General features: G+C 40.7%; 1 protein-coding gene across 6 annotated transcripts in view; it reads right to left on the bottom strand.

Annotated features, from left to right (window-relative positions):
* The window catches only part of GREB1L (GREB1 like retinoic acid receptor coactivator), a 135,053-nt gene that overhangs the window by 82,325 nt on the left and 28,543 nt on the right, over nucleotides 1-24,185 (bottom strand). For 3 of the 6 annotated variants that reach the window (XM_034762740.1, XM_034762742.1, XM_034762741.1), the window contains exons 4-11: nucleotides 20,759-20,935; nucleotides 17,755-17,931; nucleotides 16,824-16,961; nucleotides 9,604-9,738; nucleotides 8,282-8,419; nucleotides 7,796-7,915; nucleotides 4,904-5,041; nucleotides 2,986-3,171 (exon numbers count right to left, since the gene is read on the bottom strand). In XM_034762740.1, coding sequence (XP_034618631.1) covers nucleotides 2,986-3,171; nucleotides 4,904-5,041; nucleotides 7,796-7,915; nucleotides 8,282-8,419; nucleotides 9,604-9,738; nucleotides 16,824-16,961; nucleotides 17,755-17,931; nucleotides 20,759-20,935 — 1,209 coding nt within the window. The remainder of the gene's footprint in view (nucleotides 1-2,985; nucleotides 3,172-4,903; nucleotides 5,042-7,795; nucleotides 7,916-8,281; nucleotides 8,420-9,603; nucleotides 9,739-16,823; nucleotides 16,962-17,754; nucleotides 17,932-20,758; nucleotides 20,936-24,185) is intronic. The other 3 variants (XM_034762743.1, XM_034762745.1, XM_034762744.1) reach the window with 2 other exon arrangements.

Here is a 24,185-nt window from a genome sequence, read left to right as displayed (position 1 = left end):
CCATCTGGCTTCACAATGCAGTACAAAAGATTTTCTGATAGCCAGTAATACACCTTTACAAATAGGTCAACCACAATGGAAGACCATCCTGGTCTATAAAGAATACTAGTCCAGCCTTCTGTAAATTTTCCAATGATGATTTAGATAATTTATTATTTATAAAATGGCCTAATATCTATATAGGATGTGGTCTTGCAAACATTAATGCACTTGAGAATCTTTACTCAGGTGAGTAGTTTCACTGAAGTCAAGTACTACTTTAACTTCCTCTCTTAGTTGTATCAGTCTTGATCCACAACTTCCATGTCATTTTAGTCCTTTGTCTCCCTGGAAGTCAATGGAACTACACGAGAAAAGTTTCTTATGCATGTGTTTGTGGGATTGGGCCTGTAAAGTTCAAACTACTAGCTGATCGATGCCCTATACCAGTGATTCTCAAACTTTTGTACTGGTGACCCCTTTCACATATCAAGCCTCTGCGTGCGACCCTCCCCCTTATAAATTAAAAACACTCTTTTATATATTTAACACCATTATAAATGCTGGATGCAAATTGGGGTTTGGGGTGGAGGCTGACAGCTCGCGACCCCCCATATAATAACCTCGCGACCCCCTGAGGGGTCCCAACCCCAGTTTGAGAACCCCTGCCCTATAACATAAGTCATTGGGAGAAACATCTGTGCAACTACCTTTTTATTCCCTACTGTATACAAACAATAGAGAGAACTCTGACAGAATTAACCACGTAACATGAATGAACTTTAACCAGTTACATAATTTTTGGTTCTCATAACTAAAGGAATATAAAAAAACCAACAGGATTTAATATTTCAATTGTATGTCATTTTATAAAACACATTTTAAAGCATAGTCAATCCTAGGATGTGGTTCCCTGGCAGCCAAAGCATGGGAGCCTCAACGACGATACAATTTCTTACATAGGATCCAAAGAGTGCATATGACAGGTATCTCCTGGGGGAAGAGGGAGCGGCTGCAGCCTCCCAGTCTGGGAAAAGGTAGAGAGGGGTTTAAAAAAAAAACGCAACTAAAACCAACAACCTGGCACCTCCCACAAAATTCGCAAGCTTCATCTAACAATACATACACAAAGAATTGTAAAGTTTTGGCAGGGAATAAAAGAACCTTTCCCATGAAAAAAACTAAGAATTTTCTCGAGTCAATTTACAGAGTCCTTTCTGAGATCACAAAGCATTATGCAGCATTTTCCAAAGTTCTTATCCATGTAGGAGGAAAAGACTTGGAATTAAGTTTGTTTTCTAGAAGGGTGTGCTAGATATTCAGATGCTCATCCCTGAGGGGTATGGAGACAGTGGATCAACATACAAGCACTTAGCTCAAAAAGGGAAAGCCCATGACAGCTTCAACCAAACAGTGAGTGGACAATTAAAACTAATAGTCCATAGAGAGCAGAAAGTAAAGCAGACAGGCCACCTATGCAGTGACTGGTGCACTGTTGGACAATAGTGAGAGGATTATATGTGCTGTTGGGGCTATTATGCGAGCTTCCCATTCATAATGGTTAAGGCTAAGATTTTTGTCATGGATATTTTTAGTAAAAGTCAGAGACAAGTCACGGGTTTCGTGAATTTTTCTTTATTGTCCATGACCTGTCCGTGACTTTTACTAAAAATATCCATGATAAAATGGGAAGGGACTGGGCAGTTGCTATGGGAGTCCCCCTGCCACTGCTGCAGTGGGGAGCTGCCAGGGTCCCCCTGCCCCACTGCCGTGGCCGGGGAGCTGCAGGGTACCCCTCTCCCCAGCCTGCAGCAGCTGGGAGCTGCGGGGTACCTCTGCTGCACATGGTAGCTAAGAGCTTGGGGGCCTGCTGCCTCAGGCAGCGGGGGTACCTTACAGCTCCCTGCCACTGCAGGAGGTGGCGGAACCCTGTAGCTTCCAGCCTCCAGGGCTGAAGTCACAGACGTCTTTGGAAGTCACAGATTCCCTTACTTCCGTGACCTCCGTGACAAAACCGTAGCCTTAATAATGGTACTGCAACAGCACAGGACGGCACAGTGGCAAACCATATAGTTGCTAGACTTGCTCAAGACAAGCCTACTTCCAATTATGGCATCATCATCACTTGTGCACTGCTGTGAATATAAGTGTGTGTGAATGCATGCCATGGTACATGCATGCTGGGGGAAACATTTATCTAGTGTAGAAAAGGCCATGTGTCCCTATTACAAAATCACCATGCATCTCCCTGTGATTGGCAGTCTCTGTTCAAGGGCGACCCAGGACTAAAATGAAAGGGAAGCTGCAGGTCAAGACTGACACAGCTGTGAGAGAAGGCTTACACAGCACTTGCCCACACTATTCTCTATGCCTTTAATATCTTATGTTTATGTTCACTACATATTACACTAATGTAGGGGAAGTGTCTATCCACAAAGGGTTAGAAAATCTGCAACTCACTTGACTGCCTAAATCTGTCTAGGAGCACATATTAAATACATTCAAGAAAACAAGAATTTGTTGTGTACTAACTAAATTGCTTTAGTTTGCAGAACAGAGGTAGTTTTCATTTAAATGCTGCAGTCCCCAAAACAATGGTGACAACACATCTGTAAGCATCTGTCATGAAACTCTGAATGAAAAAGGGCACTGGGAGCTCTTAGAAACGGTTGTGAAAACAGAAGGTTTTCTAAAACACATTTTAGAATTAAATGATTCCCTAAGCAAATGAAATATTTGCAATGCAGAATGATATTTGATTTTCACAAAGGTGACCTTGGTCACAGGGAGGACAAAGAACAATATCACCCTTCAAATTCACCTCTTTTTCAGGCAGATTTACAAAATAGTACTGGCACTGACTCTAGATAGAGACTAGTCATCTATTCCAGCTGCAAGATAGACAGAAAACTGGCTACCAGCAAGAGGTAGGACATATTGGAGATGAAGGGAGAAAACAAAAGTCGTAAACAATAAAAACTGGAATGAATATGAGAAATGGCTTACCTAACCGGACAAGATACTGTATCGTTAAAAGAATCATGTTCTCCACACTTAGTAACTGAGCGCCAGTCAATCCCAAAAGATCCAAATCCTTGTTCTCCAGCTGTGGAATCTTGTAGCAATTCACTAGCAAGGGACTTACTACAATATCACCAACATTGCCATAGAAATAGGGTAAAGTGCCATAACCTTCAAAAACAAAAATAAAAATACTCAAAACAAGCTATTATACAAAATCTTGCAACAGTTATGTTCCCTAACTTCTGTTTAATGCTACATAGCAAAAGATGGGACGACAGTGACTAAACTGACATTATTATTGTCTACAGAAGAAATCAAGTATGCCAATAGTGTATTACCCTATATATGTCAATATCAATTTACCAAAAGTTACTGCGATGGTCTGCCCAGCACCAAGATTGATATTTGTCTTTGAATAAATAATTACTAAGTAATCTGCTCAGTTGTTACCATGACCTTTAAATGCATAAAATTCACATTACCAATAATTTAGTGTGCAAAATCTACAGAACTGCAGTACAGAAATCTTAACCTGATAAAAACAGTACAAATTGAACAAATGTGCTTCAGACACTGCTGTACTCTGTACTGTTTTGATGAACATCTTAACATTTAAATGCAGATAAAAAATGTTATTTTCATGAATGGTTTAATTAAGACATCAATCAATGATAGCATCTTTTTGGTAAGGTTAAGAATGACAAAGATAGAAACAGACTACTTTTTTCTCATGTACATTTTTCAATCCTGGTATATCTGGTACTATATTACCAATAAGACAGTTTTTCCCAGGGACACTAACATTGGGCCCACCTAAGGACTGCGCTGCCAACTTGCCAGGAGCCTCATCTTTAATAAGGAAATGAAGTTATGGAAATTATAGAACTGTATGCTAAGGCCTAGACTTGCCCTAGGGTGCACTTCCATAAAATAAAAAAAAAAATATGAATTAACTGTAATCGTAACCTTGCAATCTTTATTCATGTAGATAGTCCCATTAACTCGAGTGGAACTATGTATAAAGACCAGTTGTGTCACTAAGGACTTAGAGCAATTTTCCACTATTTAATTTATGATAATTAATTCCAGGGGTCATATGGGTATATATGGTTCCCTAATATGCAGGGTGCTTTATACAAAGAGGTAATATTGCACTGAACTGAACAATGATGGAATTATCCCATCAAGTAGTGGCACAACTCACCAATTTGAGTAAATTTTCTTTAATTATTATTATTTTGCAGAAACACACCTCAAAGGGACACTTTCACATTAAAAGTCATATTTTTAATGTAACAGCAATGTCCTTACACATAGTATATTACTAACAACACACCTTATACAGGTGAAATATTTTAACATTCTAATTTATATTTTATTATTCATGCTGGCTGCTTACTTTTTCCATTTTTCCTCGTTTAGACATGGGGTGGGGGGAAGCTAGTCCGTTTTGATTGGTCAGTTCAACATCAATTTCACTTTCTCCGTTTCAGGCAGTAGCACAGGGCTATAAGGTTTGGTTGTAAACAGTGTAGAGGAATGTTTATTTGTCTGGGAAAACTGTTTGTATTGGAAAGTTGTTTTAATTCCAAGGAAATACGTCTATTCTTAGATTTTGTAAAAGGCTTGTTTATACAAAACCCAAATTTAGGGTCTAATCTGATCTGGCCAGGACCCTTTTGTATGTCAGGTCTTGGCAAAAATCACCCAACTTCTCATCATAATATTGCACAATTAACACAAGAGGCTGCTGAAAGGCTTATGAAACACAGTCACCTTCTGTTGTACTTATGGGCTGATCACAAAAGTGAATTTCATTACCTCAAAAAACCTTAAATCCCAGGGGGAACATGCAGTTATTCAAGAGGTACAGTGTTCCTTATCACAATGTAAAGCTTACCTATAAGAATCACTGGTCTGATTCCCGAGTTATTCAGCAGGTTTTCAGGAACTATTACAGTCTCCCCTGCAGGGATGGGTTGAGGCTGTAAAATTCCAGTTAACATGGATTGAGGAACTGGGACTGACAAAAGAGGCTCTATAAAATAAAGAAAGAAAAACTTCCATTACCAAAAGGCTCATACTGTGATTTGGCCCTATGAACAAACAACACTCCTGCAAATCACTAACTGCAATAAAATTCAAAATACCTTTGCATTTCCTATTACAGTTTTAAAGAATTTAAATTAAGACCCAATAGCCTTCCCTGGCCCCACCACTAAAATAAAACTTTTTTCTAAGTACTGTATTGTTTCAGGGAGAGGGAGAGGAAAAATCCAGGTTTGAATATGCATCTTGTAACAAAGCCAAGTACTAGAAAAAGTGTTCACAAAGGTCACTTTTCAATGCTACCCCTGTCAGCACAAACAGGGCCAGCTCTAGGTTTTTTGCCGTCCCACGCAAAAAAAATTTTGGCTGCCCCCAACCCCACCCGCACCCCCTGCCGCCCCAACCGTGGGCTCTCCCCGCCACCCCACCCGCACCCCCTGCCGCCCCAACTCTGGGCTCTCCCCACCAGCACTGACTCCGCACACTCCCCCCTCACCTCCAGCCAGTCCAGCGCTGGCAGGATCAGGGTAAGCAGCGGGGCTCCCGGGCCGCGCCTCAGCCCAGGGTCCCTCCAGCTGGGGCTCCCGCCTCCAGGACCGGCCGGGACCGGAGAGGACAGAGCCGGGGGACCACCCCGGCAGGGGGCTGAGGAGCCAGGGCAGGGCAGCCCCAGAGGGAGTGGAGCCCCGGAGAGTGGGATGCGGGCCCCACATGGCAGCGCCCCGCCCTCTATGGCCCTGCTCCTGCTGCTGCTCCTGGCCGCCCTGCTGCAGTCCCTGGGCGGCTCTGGCCGCTTCGCCGAGCTCTGGCTGCGGTGCTGGGGGGCGGCCGCCCTGCAGCACCTGCAGGCTGCTCCGTGTGAACCGAGGGGCAGCCCCCAGCCCGAGTGTCCCACGCTCGGAGCTCACCCGGCCATAAGGTGCGGGCGCTGCTCCCCGACGCGAACCGCAGCGGCCCCAAGGCACTCCCGGTGCAGGACGCGCTGCTGCTGCTGCCAGGGCCAGCTCTAGGCTTTTGCCACCCAAGCGCAAAAAAACAAAAGGAGGCTGACTGGAATGCCACCCTTGAAAATGTGCCGCCCCAAGCACCTGCTTGGTTTGCTGGTGCCTGGAGCTGGCCCTGAGCACAAAGAAGGAAGAGACCCCACTAACTTTTGACCTACAATATGTAGGCCAAAATCTCAAAGCTGTTTGCATACCACTTTATACCATTCTGAAGGTATAGAAAGATGAAAACTACACTTCAGTCATGAAGGAGCAACAGCAGCTTTCAAAACAAGAAAAGAAAGCACAGTGCCTCAGTATTATAATCTGTCATTATAATACCTACTTCACAGGGATATTATGAGACTTCCTTAAATTGTTCATGATGAATTTTTCAATCCGCTGATGAAAGGTGTTAAAGAAATTAAACTTTTTTTAATTATGGGAACTTATCTGTTTCTAGAAGTCTGTTTAATTCAGAACTTTCTCTCTGGGAACAAATGCAACATGGGCGTGCAGTAGATCTATGAAAGTAAACTGGCAACAACAAAAGAGAAGATGGCTTCTGATCACATGCAACTGGTTTGAAAACTTCCATGTTTAAATGACAAGTTAAAAATGTTGCTCACGTGTTTTGCCAGTAAAAGTGTATTCATGGTTACCACAAAAGGACTGAGTGATCGAGTGAGAGGTCATGAGTTTGGGAGTCAAGAGATCAGGGTTCTAACTTTCTATATTACCTTCAGCAAGTCATTTAAGACAAGATCTTCAGAAATGGCTACTGATTTTGAGTGCCCATGTAGACACACAGAGGGCCATGCTTTCAGAGGTGCTAAGCCACCCCCCACCCATTGACTACCACTGTGGATGCTCAACCTCTCTGAAAGTCAGGCCCAAGGTATCCCAAACTGAAGACCCAGAAATTGAGGCACCCAAAAATCATCGGCAGTTCTAAAAATTGGGGTCTTAATTTCTTGTTTCCCTTTCTGTAAAATAGGGAAAAACGATACTTACTTTCCTTTGCAAAACATCTTGACTGCTGTAGCTGAAAAGTATTATTGTGGTAAGCAGTTATAGGTTTTAAATTACCACATTAGAATATATAAGAAGTTAATATACCTTTTTATTTAACCCTAACTCTTATCTCAATATGGATGCCAACATTACACGTTCTTGATGGAGTCCTAAGGATTCTCAGTCCCCTCACTTTCAACGCCCTATATCGTGGTCATCATCCTTTGAGCTAAGGATGACTTGATGGGATTTTCATCAATGCCATTTTGTTCTGAGTGACCAAAATTAAGCTATGCAAGACCCTCCCTCCCATGCAGGAGCGGAGCATCCGCATCATGCTCTGCCAGTCTGGGAAGTTACAATCTCAAGGGGAGGGCCAATGGAAATTTTATATATATATATAAAAACATACCTATACAAACAATTTTGGAAGCACCAAGTTATTAATGGTTAACCATGTGTTTGTAGTACTACTATCCTCATCCTCACTTCTCCCGCTCCCCATTAACTGTCATGCTAATTTTAAATTAGATTGTAAGCTATCTGGGGCAGGGACCATGTCATCACACGTGTTTATATAGTGCCTAGCAAAACCGGACCCCAACCCGAGTGAGACCTGAGGTCATTACTTTCAATAGAAGTAATGATATGTCCTGCCCAACAGTTCAGAGAAGCACTATCATGCCTCTGAGCTGGATGAGCAGAAGTTTTAGCCATGAAAATTCACATAATTATTAAAGTTTTACCTGTTCTTGTAAGAGGCCGAATTGTCGGAACAGGTACAACTAAACCAGGAGGTGGAACTGGTGACCCAGGAGACCATCCCCGGTGTCGTTTCTTTGGTGGCCCAGAACTAGACATTGATGCTGAGGAGAAATAAAGGAAAAGATAATTCAAAACACACTTCTTCCCACATCCCATTTACATTCAGATACACAAACTCTGGGCTGGATTTTGACCTCACACTGTTTTTATGTTGGCATAGTTCTACTGAGTTTAGAGTTGCTCTCAATTTTACATCAGGCCACATCCTGATCTGAGAAACACTAATATCTATAATGAGGTGTGTATCATTATCATCAACACTCATGCCAGCAACACATTACATTTCAAGGGAAGAGTTGCGAAAACAGCTATGGTGGAAAAGAAAACAAAGTTACAGTTTTCAGGCTCAACAGCTTATGCAGTAAAGAGTTTAAAATAAAATAATAAAAACACAGATTTTCTTTTACCTTGATCTACCGAAAAACAGCCAGGGCTGGGGGAAGTTGAATGAGGCATAGGTCGAGAGAATGTTGAGCTCAACACATTATTTCTTCCTCCACTACTGTTTCCATTTGCAACATCGCTGTTACGCAGTGTAAGTGGAGCTGAATACAACAAAATACACAAAGAGAGCAGCTTTAGACAATCTTTAAAACAAAATAAAACATATTTCAGAATGTAAAGCAAGAACAGAACAAGATTGGTGACTGAGTCAACTTTAATCCTGGGGCAACCAGTGGAGAATATCTTAGGCACTGGCAGCAAAATTTTGATCTTTAAGTAGGGCTTCTGTATTTCGGGGGGGGGGGAGGGGAAGAGGGGAGAACTGAAACAAAAAGCCAAAACCACAACAATAAAATCCAGTACGAATTTTGAAGCATCCTTATTGAAAACTGAAAATGATAAATATGTTTGTCATTAATTTAGCTTCTAGAGATCTCCGGCCTCTTTATACATCTTTTACCTCACTGCTTAGGCTAAAAGTGATGAGAGAGACAAATTTTTCAATAGGCAGCAAGGAGAGATTTACATTTGGCTTGGTAAATTTTAGATTTCTTCTTCTGACTCCTATATTTTTTTGAATGTTTATCACAGAGTTATATCCTATTAGTGGGCAGTGAGGGTGGGAGCAATTCAATTTAAAATTACATAATTCTGCAATAAAAGGGGGCCTTACTTTATCTACAAAGTCCCATCGTCAACCACAGTGACCCAACAGGACATCATAATCCTGCACAAGTGTCTTAAAATTGGCAATTCTCAAAGTTGGAGCCAGTATTAATACCTAGTTTATATGCCTGATTACTGATTTCACTGTCCAAATGAGGTGTCTAGATATCCCATTGTTATTAAGGATTCACAATTCCAGCAATGAAAGAGTACTAACACTAGCCCTCCTTTAAAAGGAAGGTAAATTTCATGCAACATCTCTGAAGAGGCTACATAAGTCATTCATGAACAACAACACGTAGACAATTAGGATTCTTACCTCTTTGACTGAGAGCTATTTAAAAGTGCCATGTCATGCAAGGTTGACTCCATGGGGTTGTTCTCTCTCTTATGGAGCTCAACCAGGGAAATAATTGGTCCCCTTTAAAGTACAGTGATCAAACTGTCAAGTTTGAGAACCAGGACACTATCCAAGGTGGGGATACCGATGGCAGTGCAAGAGGTGCATGCACAGAGTATTGTAGTGGTGCACAAGTTTTGGGGTATGGATAACAAATGTACCCACTACTAGACAGACAGCTCGTTACCCCACTTGGCTTTCTGTAAAGTAAATTATTACCTGTGGCAAATGTCTTTCCTACAAGCTGCACAGACAAAGCCAGTGGTTTCACTATGTTCTTGTTCCGGGATAGGTCTTGAGTTCCACTTATATTAACAGCAGAAGATGATTTTGCTGGACTGAATACTGAGGAGTCTGACAAAAAAAATTGTTTGATTAAATAACTATTTGAAAATATCTGTAGACATATCAGTACACCCCTAAGAAGTCATCACATAAGGACTTATCTTACAAATAACTAGTACTACCTTAAATTTATATACTGTTTTTCATCCAATGATAGAAAGCAAGAAAGAGAGAAAGAGAGAGTGAAAACAAGAGAGAAAGCGAGAGTTGAGATTTTGTTTATCACATTAGCAAAGAGCAACAAACAGTTAATAATTTGATATATATGGATGATCTGATACTATATGGACTGTCACAAAAGAAGATACACATGTAGAAAAATTTGATGAACATATAAAGCTACAGGTTGGCTTGGCTAAATGTGTGCCAACATCTGTAAAGAGGACAAAATGGGTCCAATCAAATGGCACAGAAGTTAACGAAGGTACTATCCAAGATCTCTCAGCATGATCCCTATGAACAAGTGAGGAAAGGATACTACAGATGAATAAGAACTAATCTAAGAACAAAACTCAACTTGAAGAATTTGATCCAAGCCATTAATATGTGGACAATACCAGCAGTATGGTATCAAATGGAATCAAGAAAAGAAAAAATTTAACATCCAAACAAAAAAGCTCCTAGGGATGCAGAGTGATGAACATCAGTCAAGACATGGGCAGGATGTACGTTCAATGATGTGATAATGGAAAAAGGTTTGCTATGTGTGGAGGAGGAAAGTGACAATGAATGACAACATCAAAATATATGAGGAGTCAGTCTCAGTAAAAGATCATCTGGTCATGATAATAAGCCGTAGCTAAGTGTGCATCCCAATCCAAGAAAGAAAGCAGAAAGCAAATTGTCAAAGAATGACTCAAAAGATTTACATAGCAATCATTGCATGGACAGTGGCAGAGAACAAGCAAATCCATTAGCAATAGAAGATCTACAAGCCATGAGTTTGTTAAAGGATACCTCAAAAGAGAGACAAGAAGCCTCATTATGAGCACACGAGCACAGTCCTTAAGGCTTAATTATGTTCTAAACAAAATTGACCAATAGAACTGCACACCAAACTGCAGAATATGTTCTGAAAAGGAAAAGATGTGGAGCGTCTGCAGGACCCTGGCTGCGAGAGAATATGTGAACAAACACAATGAGGTCACCAAGTGTCTGCGCTGGAAACTCTGTGGCAAGTATGGAATTAAACAAACCATGTGGTATTATGACCATCGAATCAAAAGTGCTCTATAGAACAAAGAAGCTAAGATTTTTTATGGGATCTGGCAATTGTCACAAACTGAACAGTGCAGGAAAACAGGCTGGACATAGCTGTAGAAAAGAAGACAAGCGAGACCACGTTAATTGATATTGTCATACCAGCAGACAGAAATATAAAAAAGAAACAAGAGCGGAAGATGTGAAGTATGAAGAATTGAGCCACAAAGTGGAACGATTATGGAAAACTAGATGATCCCAGCAATTATTGGAGCACTTGGAGTGGTCCCTAAGGGCATGAATGAGTACCTCAAGAATGCATTAGTAGTGCAAGATATCACGACCAGTGCTTTTAGGCACTGTAAGCATTTTAAAGGAAGTTAAAGAAGGAGAAGTATATTTTGAGCACCTAAAAATACAGGAATTCTGTGGAGGGTTTAACAAAACTCCCGACTACCCAAACATACAAAGTTGGATCATAATCAGGATTTATACGAGAGTCATGGTAAATTTTAGACAGTATCTTTCTCCTTTTTATGCTTAGAGATCTTGTATGTTGTGAAGGCTATTTGCATAAAATAAAATCCTCATGATGTAATACTGAAGGATGATGATAATACTACTATTAAAAACAACTCTTCATCATGCTTAACACTTACATAACATTTTTCACATTCAAAATGCTTTTCAAATATTATCTAACTGTTCTTCACAATAACTCAATGGGATAGGCAAGTAAACATGATTGTCCCATTTTATAGACAAGGAAGCTGAAGCAGAGAGGTTAAGTGACTTTCCCGCAGCAACAGAAAGAGTCTGTATCAGAGCGGGAATCAGAATTCAAGGGTTCCTGATACCACTTCTTATGTTCAAACTACTAGAACACACTTCCCTCAAAGCACTTCACAAAGGTGGATAAGTATTATTATTCCCATTTTATAGGTGGGAAAACTGTAGAACAGCGAGTTTAAATGAATTGCCTGAGATTATATAACAAATCAGCAGCTGAATCAGGAGCAGAACCCAGATCTCCAGACTTCAAGACCCCCTGCTCTAACCATTAGACATTTAATATCTGCAACTTTATTCAGATCAAATTCTACGCTTTGGACACAGGCAGCTCTAAATTCTTACAACAGAAGGATGAACTCTTCTGAAAGAATGTTTACTGGATTTCACTGGATAAATTAATCTGTAAAAAGTAGTTTATGCTAGGTTCCACCTACACATGTCTCCATACTCAAACAGAAAGAAAACAGAAGGCAAGGACATTACCAACCTGATCTGCCAAACTGATATACCTTGAAACACACCACACCACTCTGGGAACAATGGGAGGAGGAGAGAGAGACTATTTTGCCAGCTGGAATAATCAAGGTTGAGAATGGTCACAGGATCTCTGACTCCACTCCAGCAGAATGACTTGTCCCATTTTCACAGGAAATATGCCAAATGGCTGACCAGTTAACACAAGGTCAGAGGCTCTGGTGAAACCTGATCGCCTATTATTAAATACACTGTGGCAAATGCATCTGCCAATGCCTCCTTCAAGTGGGCAGTGTAGAAGAATATGGAAGTTGTGTGTCTCTAATTAATATTAATATATGTATAGTCTATAACCTATATATACACAATTGTGGATTTGTGTGTATTTTCATATGCACTCACACAAAACCACAAAAGTGTATTGTATAAAGGGCTGGTAGCAACGCCCATTAAGGTTGCCCTACACTTCCCATTTTAAGACCCTATAGTCAGTTGCTTATAACTTTATGAAACTCACAGCTTGGGTTGAAATTTTCCATGCTAAGTGTCTGCCTCTGGCTGAATGGTTTTGGAAACTTTCAGCAAAAACAGATCAGCCATTTCCAAGAACAAAACCAAGGGAAGATACGTTTTTCCCCATATTAAAAAATTCCGGAGACCTTTCCTCTGCAAAGCGCTAGTACCCCTATGCTTTGAAGAAGTGTCTTGAAATTTGGCAGGAGAGTGTCCTTTGTGTCAAAGATGTGCCTTTTGCCATCCCTATGAAAATCCTCCCAAATTTGGACCAGCTATACCTGTATGAAAAACTGCAGTTCGCACATGCTTATTAGAGACTTCTTGAATATTTGCACCTAAAATCTCCAAAATTCTAACTTCACTGAGCATGCTTCATCCCCTCCCAAATCCTAGTGCTGACTGGATCTATGCAAGTACCATCCCCACAGAGCAAATGTGCATGCTGTATCCACTCCTAGCTCATCCACGGTGACAGGATGGTGCATGCACTATCCCCACAGAGTGACTGAAAATTGCCCAGGATCAGGCTACAGGGGCTCATTAGGACTTTCCCTGTAATGGCTGCTATGAGGTACTGTAGGCCAAGGTAGGCTTGGCTGGGCACTGGAGCTGAGAGCAAGGAGCTTATCTATCCTGTCCGCTCCATGACAACCCAGGAGGCATGGAGGAGGAAGCCATCTGCTTTTAATGCAGAGAGAGCAAAAGATGGACTGGAGGGAAGGGAGAGTAGACTGAGACAAGGAGTCTGATGAGACTGGGACTGGAAGGGTTGGAGAGAAACAGAGACTAGGAGTTAGAGGGGGAGACTGAGGTTGGCTGGACTAGGAGATTGGTATTGGGCACCAGGGGAGGAGAGGCTGGGACTGGTTGGGCAAGAAGACTGAACTGAAAGCCAGTTGGGGCAGGGAGTGAGAATGGGGGAAACACAGAGATCTGATAAGGAGCTGGGGAGAAGAACTAGGAACCAATGGTGGGGGGGGGGAAGAGATGGAGCTGGCAAGGAGTTGGGATGTGATGGGAGAATGAGAACTGGCTGGGCAAAGACTCTGGGACAAGAAGAGAGAATGGAGGGGGAGCCAGACTGGATGAGGAGCAAGACTAGGATTAAGATGATCACATACTGATTTTCCCACGAGACTCTTGCCTCACTCAACGCACAGGATGGACTTGCTCTGGGGATGAATCAGGGCTGTGTAGTGAAAAGAGGCTGTTGTCTATAGAACTCCTGTCTCATTTGTTGTAGAAGTTTTAAGGTGCATAATGAACAAGGCAGAGGACTATAGGAAGAGAAAGAATGGTCTCATGGAACACTGCCCTGGAGAACTGGATTCGGTCTTTGAGATTCTATCCATGTCTCTGCAACAGGGTCCCTTTGTGATGTTAGGCAAGTCACTTAATCCAAACTTCTCACAGGAGGTAGCTAATTGTGCATTCCTTATTTTCTGCATCCCCAACTTCAGATTGCAGGGCTCGATCTGCAGAAGGTCTGACCACTCACACCTACAAATGAAGTCAATGGAAGCAGTGCTTCACTATATAAAGTTCTACATAATACTAAGTATTATCAGGTCCTACACATCTCAAATTCAAATTTTGACCATAGCCTCTCTCTGCCTCAGCTGTCCATCTGTAAATTGAGGATAATACCACACCATCATGTCACAAGGGCTTTGCTGAGACAAATTAATTAATATTTGTGAAGTACTTGGATATTCTTGTAATGGGCATCACAGAAAATTTCCTATGAGAAAATTAATAATTCTATCCTCAGAGAGGAGTTTGAATAGTGTGCAGTAAATAAGGTCTGGGGCCACTCAGTAAACAATGAGAAGAAAAAATATTGGATAGCTACTCATTGAGCACAATCCAGCCTATACACTCAGTGAGGAAGCGGTCCTGTGGAAAAAACAGTATGTGATCATATAATTAAAGGCTTATCATAATTCATCTTTGAAGAATTAGATTTTTATTGGTAAATGACGGTAAATGTCAATTTCCCCAGGCACATACAAATCAATGAAAAGGTATTTCCATGGATAATAATCAAAATTTACACACAGGTACAGAAAGAAAAATGTTGCTTGAGAACTTATTAGAGTTTGATTTAAGGATATTTACTTTGTACACTTTGACATATGATGTTGACAATTTGTGTTTTAACAGTTATAAAGCTTTACATTTTTGAATCTCAATGTCTCCTGTCATGAAATAATTATTGCTTGACCTTCTCCATAATTTCCCACAACTCTGAAAATAAATGGATAAAAACTGAAAAAATGCTTACAAGTAAGCATTGATATGTCAAAATATAAAAATATACAATTCCACTTATTGTATTCATAATGAACACAACGGGACCATACTAAGGCAACCTCAACTCTGGCATTTCCTACCTTTGACGTGCTTGACTTTGCAACCTTAATGTTCTTTTAACCTGTGTATAGAGCTATTTGTATAACAGTTATATAACTTCTACGGTAGCTAGGGCCTTGTACTTTAGTTACAAAGCTAGACAGAGGGAAGAACTCAAGTCCATACCTTAGGAAAGAAAAATGGTGATAAAAGGAACAATTTCAGAAAGCAACCTAGTTTCAGTACACCTACCTGAAAGCAACAGAGAAAGGTAGTTCACCTCAGTGTATGACTAGCTATGGAGACTTCCAGGGAGAAACCTGAACTTTCATCACAGGTGGTTTGCAACAGTACTTATACACTACAAACAAATATGGTGGGGCTTTTTCCCCCTTGTCAAGTGGAATTTGTATTTTGAATGTGGCACTATCTTCACTGGAAGGTAACAATGGTAGGAGATAAAAAGGGTTTGATAACTGTGACCTGAGAGAACAAATAGTGATACAAAAGGACAAGCAGAAAGAAAATCATGGTGAGTTGATAAGGAGAAGGCAGTCTATAAAAGGTGTATCTATTAACTTGTCAGCTGCAACCCAGACAAAGCTGTGTAAATATTAGATTACTTGTTATGCCAAATAAAATGGGATTCTCATGTGCCTGCACATTTTTCACGCAAGGACCTGGAGCCCAGGACACCACAACATTCTCATTCCAGATTAGAAATATAGTCTCCTAAGTAGGAATAAACCCCAACACCTCAGTCAAAGTGTCCCTGAACACACTGACTAATATTTGCAACACCAATAGGAATGCTAATGTTTAATTTTTATTGTTCATTTATTTTCAGCATCCCTTGTAAGCAAAAGAATTATTGAACCAAGGTTTTTTTTTTTTAATTTTGCTCGTCAGATCCCTCCATATAAGCCTATGTTCTAAAATATATGTGGCCAATTAAAATTCCTGGATAACTCAGATTTTTAGATGTGACAAATCCTGTTCTGTTTTTACATCATTCAGAGACAGCAGGGATGTGCACTCTATTCAATCATAGCTCTTCTGAATAAAAGCCTCAAGTTTCCAAAATCTATCAAATAAACAAAAGCACATGAATTGCAATAGATAAATCAACTTCAAAAATGCAACAACCTACAAAGCACACCAAAGAAAAATCACCTTTTGAGTCCAGAAGGAAAGCCCTTCTAGGTAAATCTGTTATGGTTATTAGAAAACTTCTTTATTTCTACTTAAATCAATGCACAACTCCAAGAGGTAATAATTTCAAAGATTTGGCAATATGGCTATGATGTGTCTTAGCTCACTTAGCAAATCACTGATGTTTATCATTACTTTTACCACACTACAATAGTGGGAGTCAAACATCAAAAACAGAAGGCTACTTTTTTCTCCAGTGAGGAAAAAGATGTCAATCCAAGGTACCCATTCTGTTAAGGATGCTCACTATAAGTGAGTATTTCACAACATGTGGGACATAAGTAAAAAAAAAAAAAAAAAAAAAACACAACATCAAATGGATTAAAAAAAACAACATTAACACTTTTCAAGCTACTATTAAGAGCTAAACTTATCCCCGTCTCATCTGGTCCTTAATATTCACAGTATAAATTTTGAAATATGTTTTCTACCTTTAACCTGCAAATTGATACATGCTAAAAATCTACTTTGCAATCCTATGAAACATGTGAGGTACTTTACCACCCCCACTGGTCATTTCTACAGCATACAGCACTTTCAGCCCCTACCTGTCTGAGTGAACCCTGATTTGTATCCATTAGCTCTTCTGCTCTCTGGGGTCGTGGATGGTGACACTGAAGAATTTGGTTTAGCAGAATGGCTAGCAGCAGATGATTGTCTGCTTCTACATTCTGGAAGTGAAGCAGCTACAGTACATATTAACAAGGCCTGGCTTTCAGTGCAACAGTTTAGTGCAATGGTGTTAAACATTGACAAATATTAAAAGCACATACAGTATGACATGCAACAAATAGCAAAGTTCAGCTAAAACATCTCCCAGGATTCAACCAACCTAATTTAAGTATTTAGTTACAAAAACCTTCCCCATAACATTCATAACAAGGGGCCCTCAACTTAAAGCTGAAGATATTCACTCAAGGTGCACCCAGGATACAAAACAAGATAGCAAAACCTGAGTACACGTGATCCCTCTTTCCATTCCCCAGAGATCAATGTCCCCAGCTTTTATATTAGAGTGCACTTTGTGGAGTTAGTTTTTCTACTGGTGCTACCATGAATTTGTAAGTGATTAGATCAGCAAAGCAGTCCAGGAACTACGGCTGGAGAATAGACTGAGAGCTACTTTGCCAGACCCTGGAAGAAAACACCCAGACATAGGAAGGGGTTATCAGGCTGATGGACTGCTTTATTTCTGCAGAAGGGTGGGTTTGAGGCCTCCTCTGGGGATGTGGTGGGGAGGGGATAGAAGAAAAATGGGTGGGAAACTCTCTTTTTACCTAAATCTTTAGCCTCTTGGGTGAAATCCTGGCTCCACTGAAAGCAGTGAGAGTTTTGCCATTCAGTTCAATGAGGCCAGGATTTCGCCCCCTAGCTTTTTAAATACTTAAACCCAAAACTTTTAAGGTTCACCTAACACTACATAAAAACATTCTAAAATCTGTAAGTATGCTTCTAGCAAATGGGTGATTTTTTTTTTACCTTTCCAGCAGATAAGGGGTCCCTTTGACAGTACACCTTGGGAGCTTCTTACTAGGTAGTACTTTAAGTGCTTCTGCTTCTTTGGCTGAGTGGTTAGTTTCAGGTTAATGTGGTTGGAAAATTCTGTGAAGTATCGAAATCCCCTTTCTCCACAGCCTATACAATTCCCAGAAAACCCTGCAGGAAAGGGGGGAGGAAAAGGTACACAAACAAAATAAATTCCTTTTGACATATACTGGGAATTAGGCCATTTTAACCCTTACCTGAATCTACTAGCTGGATACACGCATTCAGACATCTACTGTAAGCTTCACACACAGCACATGAATGACAGGAAGACAGACAGACAACAGAGACAGACTTTTGCTGCCTCAGCACTTTGTTTGAAAATGCTTTCTCTCCAGCTGTTACTAATTTAGGCCCAAAAGCTAACCCCCAATCTTCCACACTCTACAGTTCCTCAGAAGGGAGCAAATTCTCAGAAGAAAGCATGATAGGTACATGAAAACTGAGGAAGCGATTACACAGAGTGATTCAACCCCTCCATGTTGGTACCTTTCACCCCCACCCCTAACACATAGTGGAGGATTGGCTTCAAGAAGCATGCTTCCTTTCCCAAAACTGTAACTGATCCACAGCATTCTGTATAAAGTTAATGCTGCCTAAGGCAGCCTTACTCCCAGGGCACTCTGAAATTCCCCTTCGGTCTTCCCGAAGAGGCCTTCAAAATGTGGGTGGGTCGGGGGAGGGGTGAGGGGGGGAGGGGCACACGCTAAGTAATATCTTTGCATTATTAAGTTCTCAAATGTAAAAGTGAAACACATGTCCTGATTATTTTCTCATGACTTACGATTTTCCCCCTTATTCGGGTCTTAAAAGGGCACAAATAAGAAATCACTTAATCCAAAATCCTTAGTTCTACTCAGACAGAAATTCAGAGCTTTTATTAAATGTAACAGATTAGGAATACAGCCAAAAACTGGGCAGAAGACCATTTGATAGTAGAGAAACTAAATTATTTTGTGGAGAGAGCTGAATTACATGTTTGAACTAGGGTTTGTATGGTAGGACTACAGAATTAGGGCTATGAAATTTTCACTGAGGCCAATGAGAACTGTGCACAAGTAGAATTGGCTTCTGAGTAAGGGATGGGGAAGGCTAACAGTTTATTTCTAACCATATGACCTCGCATTTGGCTTTATTAAAACACATGTTTGAATAAGCCCAGTTTACCAATCAAGATTGTTCTGTACAACTGTCATGTCATTATTATTTGCCAATCCACTAATTTTTGCATCACTTGCAGATTTTACCATCAACACGTTTATATTTTCTTTTAAATCACTGATAAAGATTTTGAAGAGCACGGGGCCAAGAACAGGTCCCTGTAAGCAGAGGTGCTGGAACTAGGGGTGCTGGGGGTGCGGCTGCACCCCCTGGCTTGAAGTGGTTTCCATTATATACAGGGTTTACAATTTGGTTCAATGGCTCTCAGCACTTCCACTATAAAAATTGTTCCAGCACCCCGGCCTGTAAGACTCCATTAGAAACTTCTATTTGATGATGATTCCCTATTAATTACTTTTTGAGAGCTATCTATCCATTTAATAGATGCTACACGGATTTGTGCATAATGCTAATTTTTAAAATCAGTGTCATGAGCTACTATGTCAAATGCCTTACAGATGACTACATCAACAGTTAAGTTTATCAACCAAACTTGTAATCTCATCAAAAAACAATATCCAGTTTCTTTGACAAGACCTATTTTCCATAAAACCATGTTGATTGGCATTAAATTATATTGCCATCTTTTAATTCTTTACTGATTACTTTCCATGATTTTGCCCAGTCAAGCTAACTTGCCTATTAGTTACCTGGATCATCCTATTTACCTTTTTAAATACTGTACAATATTATTTATTTTCCCCAGTGTTCCATGATTTATTTAAAAAAAAAATCAATAACAGGGGCTCAGAGAGCTCCTGAGACAATTATTTTAAACCTCTTGTATATATTATTACCCAGTCCCATAGACTTTTAATTTTTTAATTTTAGTAGCTCACTGGCAGAGCAGAGATGAGTTGTTGGCTCATTACCAAATAAGAGATGATAGGCAAGAAGAGGCTAAATTATGAAGGTAGAGTCTTAAAAGGAAAGACAAGTAATTTGTAACACGGAAGTGGAAAAGACAGAGCCAGAGGAGGGATACAACGGGGGAAAGGGCAGGTAGGGTAATGTGATTGGACCGATGAGCCAAGATGATGATATTGGCAGTAGCATTTTGAATGTATTACAGGTGAACAATATGGCATTTGTCAAGGACAAAAACGAGGAAGCTGCTATAGTTAGGATGTAAGATAACGATGGCCTGGACTAGAGTTTTAGCTAAATAAATCCGTTAAAGCTTTAGCATAATTTCTTGTCTATTGAAAAGTCCACCTCAGTGTATTCCAGGGCACCCCAGCAATGGGGAAGAGAGAGAGAGAGAGAGAGAGAGGAGATTCAAGATGGCGATTGATGGTGCCAAAAAAACCAACAACCCCACATCATTTTTATTGGTCTGTTTACCCAGCAGTCATAAGCCAAGCAGGCAAGGCAGGTGTGCGAGTTTCCAATTACCAAGAAACATTACTGTGTTGATTAATCTTTTAATTATTATAAATATAATCTGTGTCTGCTTATTCATGAAATGAAATTTTTACTCACTGACTGGAGGTTAAAACTTGACTATGTTTCACATTTATGCCCCAGAGCTGCAACAGACTTCATGCAGGTGGACTCCTGTACCTACGTAGAGCCCCACGCAGTTAATTGCAGGACCAGGGCCTTATTTTGAACTTGCTTTTCAAAGAAGTTCAGTTATAGATTTAATTTCAGAAATACAGAACTCTCTTCAACATACTACTAAGAAAAATTCATTTCTTGAGTCAACTTAGTATAACTTTAAACCAACCTTTAGTTATCAATTGTTGTACCAAGAATAATAATGAAAACCATTTACCTAAAAGTGCATTTTTTCCATGATCATCTGGCAAAAACCGCTTGTCGACAGCACAGACTAAAATATGCTCAGGAAGATTTGGAGACTTGGCTCCTACCAGCAGGAAGCCTGCTGGGATATCAATTTGTTCCATGCATAGCGATACTAACCGCAAATCCTTGCCTGCTTGACAAAAACCTGAAAAGAAAAGATATGTGATTAAACTTTTATGAGTGATTTGCGGTAACTTTCTCTTTTGTTTGTTTCAGCTATGCAAAGCAGCCAAGGAAGATGTTTCCCGTTATTATCTAATTTAATTTTTTTTTTTTTTTTTTAGAAAATGTGTACATTGTGTAAATGTATCATCATTTAGGGTCTAATCCAAAGCCCCCTGAGGTCAGGGGAAAGACTTCCCTTGAGCTCAGCGTGGGCTTTGAATCAGGTCCTTAATAAGGATACAGATTCACTGGCAGGGGGCTGCAGAGAAAATAAATAGCCATTATTTACCTAAAAGGCTTCTGATTGGAGAAAGTAAGTAAAACTATGGAGATCAGAAATCAGATGGCTAAGAAGCGGATACCTTTTCCACTGTTCAAGCCCAGTTTTAAATAGAAGAAACACTAAATCACTCGAACTTATGAAAAAGCCCTACGGTGTGCAAAACTCACCCCATGTTTCCTTTCCACCTATACCGCACATGTCACTTGAAACTAAACAAAAAAAGTTATGAGTTCATAAAAACAAAACAAAACAAACCTCTTAAATTATTCCCAGGGAGTTCTATCTTCTCTGCATCTCTCTTTAGATTGTAAGCTTTATAAAGGGGACAGTCTTTAACTTTGTGTCTTGGTGCTAAACAAACATATTAATAACAAAAAAGACTGTATATATCCAGTGTTTACTAAGAAAAAACCCCACCTTCAGTAGTTTATGAAATTTGACCCTAAATTATACCTACACCAACTCTTTATACTCAAGGACACACACACACAAAAATTCAATGATTATTATTCAAATAGAAGTTTTGGGAGGGGCTCCAGTTTCTATTTTCCATCTGTGTATTAACTATTTACAACAGAACAAAATCTTGTCCTACTCTCTCCCTGATTAACTTCTAGTTCTGCTTTGAAGACTGAGATGACGGACACCAGAGGGAGCCATCTTCATCTCCTCTCCTCCTCCACAGGAAGGGTCTCTCTCTTCATAGGGAATGAAACCGTTAGTGGAAGCATTATAAAGCCACGTTTATAAATGGCTCATGCTAACATAATTTCAGCACAGGTTGCCTTGCTAATGTAGAGCACACACAATAGCTTCATAAACCATTTTGCTAATCTGGCTCTATGCTAATACGTCTCTACCTAATTTTCACTTCTACAGATGCAGGAAAGCTCGCCCATCTGTCAGCTGCAGCAGGTGGTGGTAAGTAGTTTTGTTTCAGGGCATTAGCAAATATGGGGTAGGCAGGTGACAGGGCTCTCCACTATTGGCTGACAGGGAGCATGGTCTTTTCTCTGCCACAGTAGCAGAACCTTCCTGGTGTGCACCGAAGTAAACCTGAAAATCCTTTTCCAGTGCCCATTTGTGCATATACAGTATAGTTTACCAAAGCACAGTTTCAAAAGGCTCTACTGTATCGGCTGTAGCAAACTATTATAAACCTTCATTATTAATTCAATTTTAACAGCCACATCCAAGGTATTACCATCTATGATGTCAATACTAAAAGGCATATGTACTTAGCAAGCAGGTGCTTGGGGCGGCCAAGGGGAAGGGGCGGCACATCGGGCTCTTCAACGGCAATTCGGCAGCAGGTCCCTCATTCCCCTCTCGGAGGGGGAAGGACCTGCCACCGAATTGCCGCCGAAGAAGAAAGCGGTGTGGCTGAGCTGCTGCCGATCGCAATCGTGGCTTTTTTTTCTTTTTTTTTTCCCCCCCGCCGCTTGGGGCAGCAAAAACCATGGAGACGGCCCTGATACCGTACACCCTGATCCTGTAAAAATCCATGCATCAAGATAACTTTACCCTTAAGTAGTGCCAAAATGGCATCCTCCACACAGTGTTAACACACATAAGTGCACAAGTTCACACAGGTGAAGGCATTCTGGTAGCATACAGCCTATTCAGTATTACTACACCATTGCTTGATGGAAAATCCTATTTTGCTGAGTCAAATAGAAGACAGGTACTATTTCGGCATAAACAAGTTTAGTGTAATCAGGGGAGTTATCAATGTAGACATCATACAGGTGGAGTTGTAACCCGGTTGTAGATAAAAGGAGCTCTTCTGGGTAAATTGTATTTTACTCAAAATGTAAAGTGCCTGCTTACCCAGCTGTGGGTGGTACATACTATTGCAATATTATGGCTAACATGTTCAAAGAAGCCTTAGTTCATTAGATACTCAAATCCCACTGACATTCAATGGAAGTAGTGTGCCTAACTCTCTTTGGTTCCTTTGAAAATACCAGCCTATGCCTTGGTCTAAAATGGCAAAATTTCCCACTGATGACAACAGGGGTCAGCAATGAGTAATTTTGCTATTATACACAAGGCTTATGATACAACAGATGTGATTGTTTTAAACAGGGTTTTAACATTTACTCTTCAGTATGGTCTTAACTAGGAAGTTCCTAACTGCACTAACACTGACTTGGTGCTTTATGCTAAAATGTGTTATTGTTAGCAACACTAGGATATCTAGGGTACCCAGGGTTTTGGCAGTCAATAGTTTTCAGCACTGTTTTAATCTGACTTGCCAAAATAGGTAGGCATCACTGTGCTAAAAGTCTTGTTAGCAGCTAAAACCCCACCTAAAGCAGGACTACTAATGTTCTAACACTAATTCAACTGAACTCATGTTAGCACTGGTAGGAATTTTTGGATAAAATTACATAGCATGCACATCACCCTGACTGAGACAGGCCTAACAAATCACATTGAAAAGGTATTAGTAGGAACACAATTTAAGCGGTGTTTAGTACAGATTCATACCATCAGTTCTGATGAGGTTTCAGTGTGAAGGAGAGAACAGGAGATCCTCAAAGCCCTAGAAGGAACCCCAAGGGGAAAAAGCAACCAGGAATAGTTCATAACATTTTAACAGTCATCTTCTGAGCATGTACCACTGCACCAAGGCACATCTGTGTTACACCAGAATAGGGTTACCATACGTCCTCTTTTTCCCGGACATGTCCGGCTTTTCGGCAGTCAAACCCCCGTCCGGGGGGAATTGCCAAAAAGCCGAACATGTCCGAGAAAATGGCGGCTCTGCTCCTCCCCGACTCTTCGGCTCTGTTTAAGAGCTGGGCTGCCCGAGCGCTACCGGCTTCGGGCAGCCCCCGTGCCTCCGGACCCTGCGCCGCCGGAGCCCGGGAGGGGAAGTGCCCGGCTGGGGGCGCAGGGTCTGGAGGCACGGGGGCTGCCCGAAGCCGGTAGCGCTCGGGCA

Source organism: Trachemys scripta, chromosome 2 (genome assembly GCF_013100865.1).
Source record: "Trachemys scripta elegans isolate TJP31775 chromosome 2, CAS_Tse_1.0, whole genome shotgun sequence".
Lineage (NCBI taxonomy): Eukaryota > Metazoa > Chordata > Testudines > Emydidae > Trachemys > Trachemys scripta.
Note: the sequence above shows the minus strand (reverse complement) of the source record. Positions and strands in the feature narration are given on the sequence as shown.